The sequence below is a fragment of the Balaenoptera borealis genome, assembly GCF_965194805.1.
Source record: "Balaenoptera borealis genome assembly, chromosome: 9".
Classification (NCBI taxonomy): domain Eukaryota; kingdom Metazoa; phylum Chordata; class Mammalia; order Artiodactyla; family Balaenopteridae; genus Balaenoptera; species Balaenoptera borealis.
Window position 1 is genome coordinate 14,342,933 of NC_138873.1, and position 13,545 is coordinate 14,356,477.

At 45.6% G+C, this 13,545-nt stretch overlaps 1 protein-coding gene and 1 long non-coding RNA gene across 3 annotated transcripts in view; one reads left to right on the forward strand and one right to left on the reverse strand.

The window, feature by feature from the left end:
• Positions 1-3,003: 3,003 nt before the first annotated feature.
• Positions 3,004-13,545, reverse strand: part of ESR1 (estrogen receptor 1) — a 259,159-nt gene continuing 248,617 nt past the window's right edge. For both annotated transcript variants that reach the window (XM_082405482.1, XM_082405483.1), the window contains exons 8-9: positions 8,299-8,482; positions 3,004-4,156 (exon numbers count right to left, since the gene is read on the reverse strand). In XM_082405482.1, coding sequence (XP_082261608.1) covers positions 3,922-4,156; positions 8,299-8,482 — 419 coding nt within the window. In that variant the 3' untranslated portion in view covers positions 3,004-3,921. The remainder of the gene's footprint in view (positions 4,157-8,298; positions 8,483-13,545) is intronic.
• Positions 8,644-13,545, forward strand: LOC309634970. Its single transcript, XR_014248541.1, has 3 exons — positions 8,644-9,067; positions 10,724-10,879; positions 12,121-13,545. It is a non-coding gene; the product is annotated as an uncharacterized lncRNA (long non-coding RNA).

A 13,545-nucleotide genomic window follows, 5' to 3' on the forward strand; every position in this document is an offset into this window, starting at 1 on the left:
TGAATGCAAAGGGGTCCGTGCCTCAGGCACCTGCTCATGGGGCTGTATGTGGTTTCCAGGGTACACAGCTCTGTAAAAACACACTGAAGATGGGTTTGAAACATGGCAGCATTTACATATTTAAAAAGTTCAGGCACATTTGGATGCAAAAAAAAAAAAAAAAAGAATAGAAATTTTTCTTGAATCTCTGAAAGACAGTGCAAATTGAAGTGCCATAATAGAGGCAGCAGGTACTTAGAAAACAATTTTAAGTGACTTAGAAAGAGGCCACACTCACTTTAATCCAAATGGAAAGGAACTGCAGTTAGAAACAGAGATAACACTAATGAAAAGGTGGATATTTGGGACCACAGTTAAAGTCATTTGCTCCAGTTGAGAGTAAGTTTTCAGGGAGTTCATCCCGGAGGTGTGCAGTGTCATCTGAATCATCCTCCCAAGACTTGCACCAAAGAGAATCACGGTTGTCTCAGAAGCTACGTATGACTCTATTCGTCTTTCCAATAACTAGCTTCCTGAAGCAAATTTGCCTGTGAATATCAGACATTACTATGGTCCCAGTGATCACTCCCAGTATCCACAGTCCACCGCAGAGTTGGGAAGTATGAATAGGAAGGGATTTGGAATTGGTTTCATGAACCAGTGGCCTAAATCAACGGCCCTTTCAGTGTATAAGATTTTAACGCAAGAACATCTTAATGGGATCATAAGTAAATTATCAGTAAGTCCCTTATTTGTTCAGCCCCCAAAAGGCATAGGATATGGCATGGTTAAAGATAGTTGTAAGGTTAATAGGGAAATCTAATCAACGACTACACTTCCTTAGGGGCTGGATTTTGCAACCTACGTAGGGTCTTCTCTTTGGATGAACTAGCCTCTCTGTTGCATGACAGCATTGCAGAATCATTACCGCAAGCCTGGAGCTAGGCAATGGCTAAAAGAAACACAGACCACTAGCTATTCCTTGGACTGTACTGCAGATGCCACTAGTTCTTCCCTAGAACTCAAGCTGCCATTGTATCTGAATGGCTGTCAGATACAGCTACTTATTTGTGGTTAACAGGGCACAAGTGAAATACTGAACCCTGGTGCATACCCCAGGCGCCAGTATTGATCTGCTTCAAAATACTTTCAAGACTCTTATTACGATATTTCCCATTCTTCAAATTCCTAAACCCACTTCCCCACCCTACCCTAACCCACCCACCCCACCCCGATCGACCATGGCTTTCAAACTTTAAATTGTCTCAGAGTGGGGGGAAAAAAATACAGCATATTCCCTACACCCAAGAGTAATGTCAGCGGCAAAGTATCAGCTGTCCATTAGTGGCACTTCAAATAAGAAGAGATTTTTAAAATTACTTGAAACTCCCGGGCTAACATACCAACCATCTGGTGTTCTCTGCCCCATTTCAAATGTAGTAGTATCTTAACATGAATACAAACATCTCAGATGAATAATGTAAAACCCTCCACTGGATTATTGTTTGGATTTAGCTGGTATTACATCACCTATAGTCCTAGAATTTTTTTTGTTGTTTTTATTTTTTTTAAAAGAAAATCTAAGTATAAACATTAAAAAGAACCCACTGACCCATTCACTACTGTCCAAAAATATTACTACTTATATTTTGGTAAAGCAAAATTAGCTGCCCTGAATAATTTTCCTTTTCAGGCATAATCTCTGCTACATATGATTGTCTATCATTCAGTATCCAACAATAGGCATCTGGATTAGTGCTATTTTGTCTACTGTGGATATAAAAGTTGATATGAAATGTGATCTTCATTTAAATGAATAATCACCAGGCCTTAGGCATCAATGACTACATCACAAGGTAGTAATACAAAAAAAGTAAACATTTTTCCTTGGTTTTGAATGTTAACCCAGTCAAATTAAATCCAGAACAGAATTACTACATTCAATTGTCTGACAAACAAGCATTGCAATTTCAAAAAAATATATATTATACTATATAAGGTGCTTCTTAAACAAAAACAACAAAAGAATTATGTTCTAAACATTCTTACTGCAGATATTGATACATAAAATTGCCCCCAAATTTAGATGCACTTGTGAAAAAAACTTGGTTTTTTTTTTGGCCCTCCCAGGTTCCCAGTCCTTTGGTGATCACTGATTGGGTCATTGGAAATGGATGAAATCCGCTTTTGAAACGGGCATCCCAAGAGAAGCCCTAGAAGCTTGGCTGGGTTGTTGGCTAACACATTGCCTATCAATCACTGGGGTTTGAGTTACAGACAATGCGGTCACCAGAGGAAACCAAACTTTCTTTTTAGCTGAAAAGGGGAAATAAGCCATAATTGCTTTAGAGAAGCAAAGACCCAGGGAAATCTGCCCTGTGGCTGGCGTAGGCCTCTCTTGTTTAGCCTATAGGTTTAAGGATTCCTGTGGCCCAATTCTAGTCTTGCTTTCTTGGCTTATGAAGGTTAATGAAATAGACTCTAGGGAAGCTTGTTTGTTTGTTTGTTTGTTTTTCCCCTCAAGGCCAAACCCTGATTTTTGGATGAGCTCTGAACAACCAAGGGCAGGTGTGGTCTGACCAGGCCCCAGGCAGCCTGAGTTCGGAGCGCTCCAGTCCTGGCCCTCCTCCCCGGCTCAGAGTGTGCCTCCAACCTGGGCCATGCGGGGAGATGAGGAACAGGAGGACTGCCCCGTGGACCCCAGGGCAGCCCCGCAGTGCAGTATGGGGTCTGCCAGTAGCACTCCTAAGCGGCTGCGGCCTGTGGCAGCGCCACCCCAAGCCTCACAGTTTTATCCAGTTTCTGCCCTGCTTTCCTCTTTGGTCTCTAGTACCTACAAGAATCGTGCACATTTACTATTAAGCCCAGTGCTCCAGGGCTAAAAGTGTCACCAGGGTGCCTGCGCATTTAAACTGCCCTTGGTCATAGCCTGGGCGCTACACCTGACTAATTCACCTTGTAAGTTACACACCAGGAAGAGCCGAGCAGAGCGCCCTCTGCTGATAAGAGTGAGATCACACCAGAACAGGTCCTGAAGCCCATTTACTGCAAGTCCTGGGGGGGAGAGGGCTTTCTTTTATAAAATGAAAAAAACAAAAAACAAAAAACAAGAATTTATCTCTCACAAAGAAACTGGTGTATGTGGAGGTGACTTAACTGGGATCAACTTGCTGTTTTCCATGGGTCCATGGGAAGCAAGAATTAATTGGAACCCATGACCTATACCTAGTGCTCTCAAAAGCTAACGGTAAAGCATTCAGCAAATCTGAAGGTGCAGTGTATTTAGCTGACCAAGTCTTGACAATTAGGGGCTCTTCTTTCCCTGTGTGCATCTTGTATTCCTATAGGGGAAGTGGTTGGACAATCACCGGCTATTCTGCTACAGCCACGCAACAGAGCAGAAGCTTTAAGGTCTGACTTTAATAAAATGATATGTTACTATAGGAATACAAGAGGATGTTATAATGAACCCTGGACCTAGCTTTCTCCAAGTCAGCAATTAAAGGAGCCACTTTCAATTCTTTCCTGTGGCTTATGCTTAAATAAGAGCCATTAAAAAGTGCTTCACATTCACGGAGGTGAAATGTCCACTCTCCAGGCCTTGGGTCACAAGTAGCTAAAGTGCACAGTCATCTGAGCCCAGCTCGTAGATGGAGCTCAGTCATGAAACGCTAAGGGAATCCTCATGCTGAGTAAGGTAGCAAAGGGAGAGAGAGAGACAGAGCTGTTACAAAGAAAGTAGCCCTGGAATCCCTTTGGCTGTTCCCAAAAGAAGGCGTGCCACTTAGAACTGAGCGAGCAAATGAATGGCCACCCATATTAGAAAGCCAGCGCTGGGTGCATGCCAGAGTGTGTGCAGGGGCAGAAGTCGGCTAGAGTGATGCATGATGTGGGTAAAGTGCGACAGGGATTCTCAGAACCGTGGAGGGAGCCGGGGAGCTCTCAGACTGTGGTGGGGAAATTCTCTGCCTCCCCGGTAATGTAATACGTTTGCAAGGAATGTGATGAAGTTGAGCCGGCGGTGGCCAGCTGGCTCTGGTTCACGTCCTCCGTGGGTGCGCTCCCGAAATTGGCTGGGGCGTGCAGGCGGTGCGCGTCCAGCATCTCCAGCAGCAGGTCATAGAGAGGCACCACGTTCTTGCACTTCATGCTGTACAGATGTTCCATGCCTTTGTTACTGTGGGCGGGAAGACACAGACAGGACCACTTTAGACCATCCCCAGATCCGGGACTGCTGAAATGCCGAGGAAGGGCAAGTAAGAAAAACCCCAGCGACACTGATATGCCAACCTTTCTTCCTATTTAAAGAGCCAGTTTAGGATTTACTATGCAGGTGAATTTCTTTCCCTCTATCGCAATTACACCTAAAAAGAGAACAGATGAGATAGGCTACCATGTAGGAAAGAGTTTTTATTTTTTAATTTAATTAATTAATTTATTTTTAGATTGTTATTTTACTTTATTTTTTATTAATTCTTCTTGGAGTATAGTTGCTTTACAATGCTGTGTTAGTTTCTGCTGTACAGCAAAGTGAATCAGTTACGTATACATACATCCCCTCTTTTTTAGATTTCCAGGAAAGAGCTTTTTAAATGTGCAATAAACCATTCAAGAAGTTCCCTTGCTTCAAACTGTTCAGTTGCTTCCCATGTAATTCAGAATAAAATCTAAATTTCTGTCCGTGCTATGCAAGGTCCAACTGACATGGTTTGTCCCGCCTCTCTCCCTAGCCTGCTCCCTTTAACCACCTAGTTTTCATGCTGGCCCTAAAGAAACAAAGCAAGACTTCCAGACTCAGGGTATCTGCACTTGCTGTCCCCACACCTGGATGAACTTCCCCCAGATCTTCGAATGCCACCTCCTCTGAAAGGCCTTCCATGACCCCAGTGGCATTTGGTTCCAGGCCCTGCAGGTTTAGCCGTTGGCTTTCATGTTACTGTTTTTCTCCCAGCGCTATGACAACCTGAAATTCTCCTATGTGTGTATGTCTGTATGTATGTTTATTCTTGTTCCATAAGCATGTGCACACACACACACACACTGCCAACCCACATCCCAACACACATTGTGCAAGTTCGGTGAAGGGCTGCAATTTGTCCATCCTGTAGGTCTCCAACAGTGGCAAGAACATGGTAAATGCTCAGAAAATACGGGATAGATGGACCTAGGGAAATGCATGTAAATGGTGCTTCTCCTTTTACTACTCCTCCCCCGACCCCCAGCCCTGTCCTCCACCAGCTACATCTCTGCTCTGTCCCCACCACACTACCACCAGGAAAAGAAAAAAAAAAACTATTCTCTAGCTTGACATTTCTTTAAAAAGAATCATGGATCATGAGTAGACAGACCAAGAACATCCTAAAAAATATTTGCATTTTCAGTAGGGGAAAAGTCAGCCCTAGCTGGAGATGCGCCATGAAAACACAGCATCAAAGTGATTAGGGCCATATAACACAACCACCTAAATTACGTTTTTCAGTGGGATTTTGTTTTTTTGTTTTTGTTTTAATTTAAAATGCTGTTAAATTTAAATGCCCCTGGATCTGACACCGTCTTCCTCTTGCAACCTAATGAATCACATTTACCATCAGATGAAATCTGGTGTTAAATGCTCTGAATAACAACATATGGCTGGGGCCAAGCTTAACACAACAGAGTTCTGTGATTTAGATTGGCTGTAATGAGGCACCATAATATTGTTGTTGGTATGTGGGTGTGTGTATGTGTGACAGAGTGAGAGAGAGAAAGCTCAAAGCTTGCAATAGAATAGCAACTTCTCTCCAGCTCGTCACACAATTCAAACAGGAACTCTCGCTGCCGTTGCCCTTGGCCACGTGTTGCCAGTAAAACTAGCAAGGCCTGTATATGCAGTGCAAATATACTTGGTATTAACTAATTAGGCTGGCTAATGCTGACAAGCAGTTTATGGATTTGAAAATTCAGCAATTCCTACCAACAAAAAAAAAACCCTCATCTGTGATACATGGTTTCTACATCAGTGAAATTCCTAGCTTGGAGTAGAGCTAATACATTTTCTTCAAGGGGAAGGTTACTCTCTCGGTCAGGAAATTTGGTAGGGGGTTATGTTATTCTGATCTATCCCCCTCTTCCCTCTGTGTAATATTCATCAAAAGAAATGGATGAGAAAGGACTGAAAATGTGTACTCCAAATGCAGTCACCTACTCAACTTGGCCAATGTGAGTCCTTCATCTGTGACACAGGGATTCTTGGGGACTCCCTGAGAACAGAGACTGCAGTCACTTTCTCCCCAACTTTGCCAAGTGAAAGCCATCATTTGTGAATTTCAAATTCATAGGAAAAACCTCAGGTAATTTGTTCATTCATTCATTTATTCACTCATTCACTCAGGAATAATGTTGTGAGCATATACGACATGTAAGGCACTGTGGGACATACAAAGAAAGAAAGATACATTTATTTTCTCAAGAAGCTAACAGTTGGCAAAGTTATCTCGAGAAAAGGAGGCACCTGGGACCTTGATGGGATGAACTTCTTGCCATTTGACTCAGTCTCAAGGTCTGAAGACCCCTTAAAAATTAATCTAACTCTTTCTAGACACCTTGGCCCTTCCCTCATAGCCACTAAGAAGCAGAATCTCTTTTTCATTCCTGGGGTTCTGGTGTAAGCACAAGGTCATAGAGACTTCATCATGCCCGAGTGTCATCACTTCACCACTGTTGTGGCCTTTCTGGAGTAAAGAATCCGATACTTTCTTCATCTCTTCCCTGCAGGCTGGGTTCTGTTCACGGGAATGGTACCCACTAAGCCTCTGGCCAGCCATTTAGAATGGAAACAAGGCCACTTTTACCTTCTGGCACAGAAAGGCTCTATTTCCTCTGCTATCATCCTTCTATAGAAAATATTTATTGAGTAGTTACTACGTGCCAAGCCCTATGCTAGGTGGTACCGGGTACACAGAGTAAGCAAAATGGGTTGTGATAACTGCCTCACAGAGTTTACAGTCTAATGGTGGTGAAAGATAAAAAATGAGCAGTAACAATCAGGAAGAACAGGGTATAAATCTCACCTAGGTGTTAAGGGTCAGGAGATGCTTCCTGCAAGCAGTCGTATCTAAGCTATGATAGATTAGCTTACTGTTCAGAAAGATTCACTCTCTGTGCCATGTGTCCATGATCCTTGACTTTGGGCTTTATCATGTGACTTGCTTGGCCAGTGGAATGTTCGTGGACATGACTTAACTAAAAGATTAAAATGCACTTCCCCAAACAGACTCACTTTCTTGTGCCTCTGCCATCAATATGAGGAGAACATGTCCCAGCTCTCCTGTGGCTACAAGGAGGGCAAGAAGCACACAGGGTAGTCACCTGGCCAACCTTCAGGCCTGCAGCTAGATGCACAGTCTCCCAGCTGTGCCCTGCTTCCATCAGCTGACCCGCAGATGTGTACGTGAGCCCAGAGGAGGTAAACAGCTGCGCAGCCTATCTGCAGCCTGAAGCGGAAGTCCCCCTAGACTCAGAGAACAGCTGATTAGGGCTACAGCCCAGACTACCAGGAAGTCCTAAAAGTTAAGTAAGGCTAGAGCATAAGAAGGATTATAAGCAAAATAAATGGATTTATACTTTCATCTAAAAGCAATGGGAAGCCATTTCAAGGCTTTAAGTAGGAAAGCAATGTGATAAGATTTGGTATCAGAATGATCACACTGGCTCTACTGTGGAGAATGGATTAGAAAGGCTCTGAGTCGAAGACAGGGAGACAGGTTAGGCAGCTGGGGCAGAAATCCAGGAGGAGATGATGGTGGCTCGGGCAAGGGTAATGGCAACGGGGGTGACAAGAATGGACTGAGAGGGATGGAGGAGTCAACGCTGACCAGCCACGAGGCGTTTGGACCCAGAGTCCCTCATTTGGAATTTCCACTTGTAAGTAAGGAGAGTGCGGCACAGGAACAGTAATGGACGTGCGCAGTGCTTTCCGAGGACGAGTGCGCTCGCAGACTTCCCCTGATTGGCTGGGGCAGAGTGAACAACCAAACGGGACCCTCCTCCCCTGAGCTGCACCCTGCACACTCTTCCCCGGCTTAAGATCTTGCGCATGCGCCAAACTGAGCGTTTAAGTATCCTCTCCTCTCTGAAGGCTTCTCTGACACCCGCCCACACCCCAGACAGAGTTACTGCCTCCCTCTGCTAGCCTCCCACAGCCTTTATGCTATGTGCCGGGAACCGTCCCGAGTGTGTTATCTGTTCTCAGGCATCAGCCCGTCCTGGGCCAGCTGTAACATATTGTTGGGGGCTTGATTTCTTTACGTCTCTCCCATGGGAAACCCAAGGACGCCTCACCTCATGTGCCTGATGTGAGAGAGGATGAGGAGGAGCTGGGCCAGACGCCGGTGCTGTTGCTGCAGAGTCAGGCCCGCTTTGGCCATCAGATGGATCAAGGTGTCTGTGATCTTGTCCAGGACACGGTGGATATGATCCTTCTCTTCCAGAGACTTCAGGGTGCTGGACAGAAATGTGTACACTCCTGAATGTGCAGAGAGAGAGTGAGAGAGAGAAACTCAAAGAGGATGAGGTCCAGGAAGCTGGGCATGTGCGTGGGACGCAAGACTCAGCCAGTGCCCCTCCCCCCACCCCGCCCCCGCCCGGCAACGGGGAAGTTCGCGATCTATTCGGTCCAGGCAACCATGCAAAATTCCTTAGGAATGTACGTGAGTGAGAGCACATGTTTAGGAAACTCTTGTGGCCCCCTGTGTGGGAGCCAGTTTCCAGGATTTGTCATCCAGATTCCCTGGAAAGGCACTGTTCGCCTTGGGGCCGTGATGGTTAATACCAGCCACCTCTCCTCTGACACGCCTGTCCCCAACGCTAACGACAACTCCACGAAGGAGGCATTAGTGTTCCTTTTCACATGAAGAGTCCGAAGGGCAGAGAGCTGCATTAACCTGCTGAGCAAACTCGACGGGATGGAGCAGAGTGGAGAATTGAGCCAGTGTGCTGACTCTGCATCCGGTTTTATAGCGGAGACTCTAAGGAGACACGTGACCTCTCCGTGAGAGGCACAGAGAGAGCAAAAGTGATTTGCTAAGTGACTGACAGGCAATTTTTCCAGGTAGGATTTAATTTTCTGTTACAGTTCAGGTCAGCTTTGGGGACTTCGTACTTTTCATACTCAGCTGAAAGGTTTATGATGGGAGGGTAGAGAGGACCCCGGGAACTGCTGGTTTTCACTGCCAGGCATGGTTTTTTTTTTTTTTTCCCCCTCTTGCCTTTCTTCTGGTAATAAATCCTGCTCTCGGGGCCACAGGTAGACTCAAGGCTGAAATTAGACAATCAGGTCACTCTGTCCTTTTGGATAGTATTAGCCCCGAGATAGACAACCAGAGCTTTCTCTGAGCTTGTATATGGAAGTTGTGGGCGGAAGTTCCTTCCTCTAGGGTGGAGGCACCGGGAGGATGAGAATGTGGGACTTGTAAGCGCCAACTTCCATGTACGTGGAGCTCCCCCTGCAGAATGGAGCCCAGCAGCGACCAGCAGAGGCGATAGTTACGTGGGGGAGGCAGGAGGTGGGAGGGGAGGGAAGGGAGAAATCCTGCTTCCTGTCATAAGGTCCTGGTTCTTACTTTTTTCATTTGACCTTAGAGCTTCCATAATGTCCTTTCTAACACATGAATCCATAAATCCCCTGTTTGCTTAAGATAGTGTTAGTGGGGTTTCTGTCACTTGCAACTGAAAGAATCCTGACTCTTTGACTTAAGTTGTGAGCTCAGCCCAAGGAGCAGAGGAAGGTGAGTGATAAAGAGGTGAGAAGTACTGAAAGCAAAAGGAGGGCAGGATGGAGTATTCTTGTCTTGGGACCACAACGATGGCTGTTCTATCAAGTAAACACTGCAGAAATCAGCTCAACCTACCCAAACGCATCATCTCGCAGGGGGCAGATGACGTGGTATTTTTCTCAAGATGTACGTCTATTTAGCAACATTTTTTTTTTTTGGTCTTACGAGCGCACTGGCCCACCCATAAGTATATTTCTTCTCCTCCCCTCCCCCCATCCTCACTGGTATTTTCAAGTTAAAGGCCCCCAAGTTTATGAATCCCCGACTTTGTACTTGTAACGCAGTATGAATTACTGCTCACACAGCAGCCTGTAGGTTGGGAATGGGGAAAACACCCACACAGAGGAACTTACAGTAAATACAGTTGTAATTGCCTGGAGTGGAAAAGGGCTAATATTTAAAACAAATACAACAATAGCAAAACCAGAATGGTCAGGCTCTTGGCTTACAGGCACTAGAATAGAATAATGTAGTTTTGATACCCAGAGGCGCTCTGATCCAAAGGAAATTGAGCACAGAATGAGTAAGCAGTGGACAGGCAGTGGGATGAGAAAGAAATTGCTGGATTACTTATGTTCCGTGTGGGCTTCTGAGAAAGACTGTGTCCACTAGAAAAATGGGCAAATGTCTAGTGGCCTTGGTGTTGGCCAGGAGGTAACGGATGGCACGGGAGGTGTGTGCCAGTGGGTTGAGGGGTCAGGGGCAGCCTCTCCAGGGCCCCACGGCCATGCCTCTCCCTGGCCTCATGTCATCACACACATTCTAGCCTCGCATCTCTTAGAGGCCCTGTGTCTGGCTGGATGTCCTGGGAACCTGCCCAGGCCACAGAGCTGAGTTAATCCAACTTGGATGATGTGTTTTCTACCAGTTTCCTTTTTTGTTACCACCCAGGATGCTGGCCTCATTCACCAATAATCCCATTCTTTTTCAAGGAAACCACAGAACCAAGGAGCTTCCATGTCCCCACGTGGGAAGGTGACACTCGGCGGCACCTGCTCCTCCTGCTTGCGTGCACTGGGTGAGGGCACCCTGTGCGGAATCACGGGCGTCCTGAGGGCCTGCGTTGCACTCTGCCCTCTCCTGTGGAGGTAAGAGCCTTGGCACTGAGGCTCTGGGGAGTGTGCTTTTCCCTTGTGCTGCTGGTTCCGCATCCTCCCGTGGGCTCCTCCCTCCCGCATGCTCTCATTGAGAACCTACTGTGTGAGGACAGCGTGTCCTGAGATAGGGATTCCAAGCCTTATTTTCTTTTAAGCATTAATGTCTTAAGAGCAGCTATTGCCTGTGGAGGAAGGATTTCTTAACACTGACTCTCGGGATGCAAGCCATTCTCAGAACAAGCCTGTTTTTCTAGTCCTGTTTTGGCACCAACACAGCTTATCATCTCATCCTTGTGAGATGCTTCCTAGCTGTGCAAATATACTTCGAAATAAATATACAGTCCTGTTGAAATGCCAGTAATTGACAACTGCAGCCATCTTCCTTTTGGGTTTTTCTGGCAAAAAACGTGGTCCGTGTTTGCTGCCTTTTGCCCCTAAGGGGCTGGTGGAGAGAAACAACAGAAATCCCAATTCCCAGAATGCTTCAGGTGCTCTGGCAAAAGCCAAACAGGGTTCCCGGTAATTTCCATATCCCAGGTGGTCCCTGCCACCCTGGACAGCTGCGCCAGTGTTCCCAGCAGCACGGAGCCAGTGATCAGACAGTGCGAGCCTTCAGAAAGAGTCTTACAACAAGGCAGGCTTTTGCAACTCCCCAGGCTGCTCCAAATCCCAAAGATGGAAAAAAACAATCTGTATGTCATTATCCAGTCTTGACGTGCTGTTGGCAGATCTGAGCCTCTACGTATTCTGAATCTTGCAGCCAACATTGGGAGCTTTTAGGAAGAGTCTATGGAGAAAGCGGGTGGCAGAAAAGAATGGGGAGCGGGACACCCCACAGACAAGAGATCTCAGCCTTTCTCCCTCTCTGGCTCTCAGTGACCCTTGCTCTTGCTTTCTCCCTCCTTCTCGTTCTCTGCTTGGACACTCTCTTCCTTCCTTCCTCCTTTTTGCTCCACCCCACAGGAACACCCTTGCCACCCCTCATCACTTTTCCAGATGATGGAGTCTTCCACAGGCTGGAAGAATGCAGGTATGGACACGGTAGTGCATGTGTGCATGTGACTGTGTCCAGAGGAAACACTAGCACAGCCCAAGGTCCCACACACCCGGCCGCTGACCTCCACTGAGGGGCACATCTAACTGTTCCCGGAGAAGTGTGGAAGGCTGAGGCTCACCAGATGCTTGAGGACAAAGTCTTCAAGTAAGACCATTTTCTTTTTTGTCTTTTCCAGAAGGAAGAATGTGACAACGGACCCTGGGACAGTCATTCCATCTATAGCAGCTTGACCAGAAAAGCAAAGGGAATGACTCGAAGGAAAAAGAGAGTGAAGAAAACTCCTCAAACCCACAGCTGTAAGTGGTCTAGGCCAGAAAGCTGCCGTTCAGCTGGAATAAGAAAGAGCTTCTTTTCGGATCTGGCTCATGGATGACCCAGGGATTCATCGGCAGATCAGCCTTGAAGGTGGGCTGCTGGGAATGGCTTCCACAACCCAGCGGTGTGTTTGCTCGTAACTGCCTTCAAGGCTGACCGTTTCACAAGCACTACATCTGTGTTAGCCTTCACCTCCGACTGCGGCCCCTCCTCCTGGTACTTACTGCTGGTCCTGGGGGGGTGTTGGACAGCTCGTGGTCGCTGAAGCCCCTTAGTGGGAAGGGCTGAGTTGGACGTCCTGCAATGTGCGGGACAGCCCCAAACAATGAAGGATGTTGTTCTTGAGTGTCCTACTGAACTAATCCTACTCCGAATGAAAAACTGTAGTGAAAAGTCTTGAAAAGCTTTGGTGAGGCTGTTCCCAAGAGGTCCAGGATGCGAGTTGGCTATAGAGAGGAAAGCTTAAAGGGAATATATTTTCTCAAAATTATCAACTAATGTATTTAATACATTAAATTAAATACATTTAATATTTTAATTTAGATTAAATATTAAATTAAAGTTTAATTCAATTTGTCAGTTGAATGTATGATATAAGCCTTCCCACTACACACCTAGTTGAGGCGATTTCAGTGCAGTTGTCTGAGTACTACAAAAGCAACACAACTGGTTGCAAATGTATAGAAGAGATGTAAGGCTCTTCTCAACGAAATTAGAATCCACAATTATAAAATAGTAGACATCAATGAAATATTGTGTTATTGCCTCCCGTGTGTTTTTAAATAATTTTGTAGCATGATAAGAAATCCATTTTATGAAAAGTACATATTAACGTTATTTTGAGGCTCTTGTTCTGTCTTACGCTGACGTTACCTGTAGAGGTTTCCCACACGCTTCTTGATCAACTTCTATATGTATTGCTGTTTCTTTTTCCAACCCATCATCTCTTTTCCATCACTCATCCAGAGGATATGGTCCCCAAGGCCTTTCTACATGCTAGAAACTGAATATTTGCTTTGAGTATAGTAGATAGGGTATGTATTTCCTATATATGTAAGATAGGGTATATGTTTCTGTTTACTTTGGCACTGGCTTGACCTGCTTTGAGGGGGTTACTTTGTTTGCTTTCGCAGTCTTTAGTTTTTCTTGGCATATTATTACTAAATCAATGTAATTTCTCTCTTCTTATCATATAGAAATAGGTTTTGGTTAGTTTTTCAGTTTTCTTATTCAGGTGTCCCAACTCTACCTCTGCTTTTTCACATGCCTGTATTTCTTGTATAAA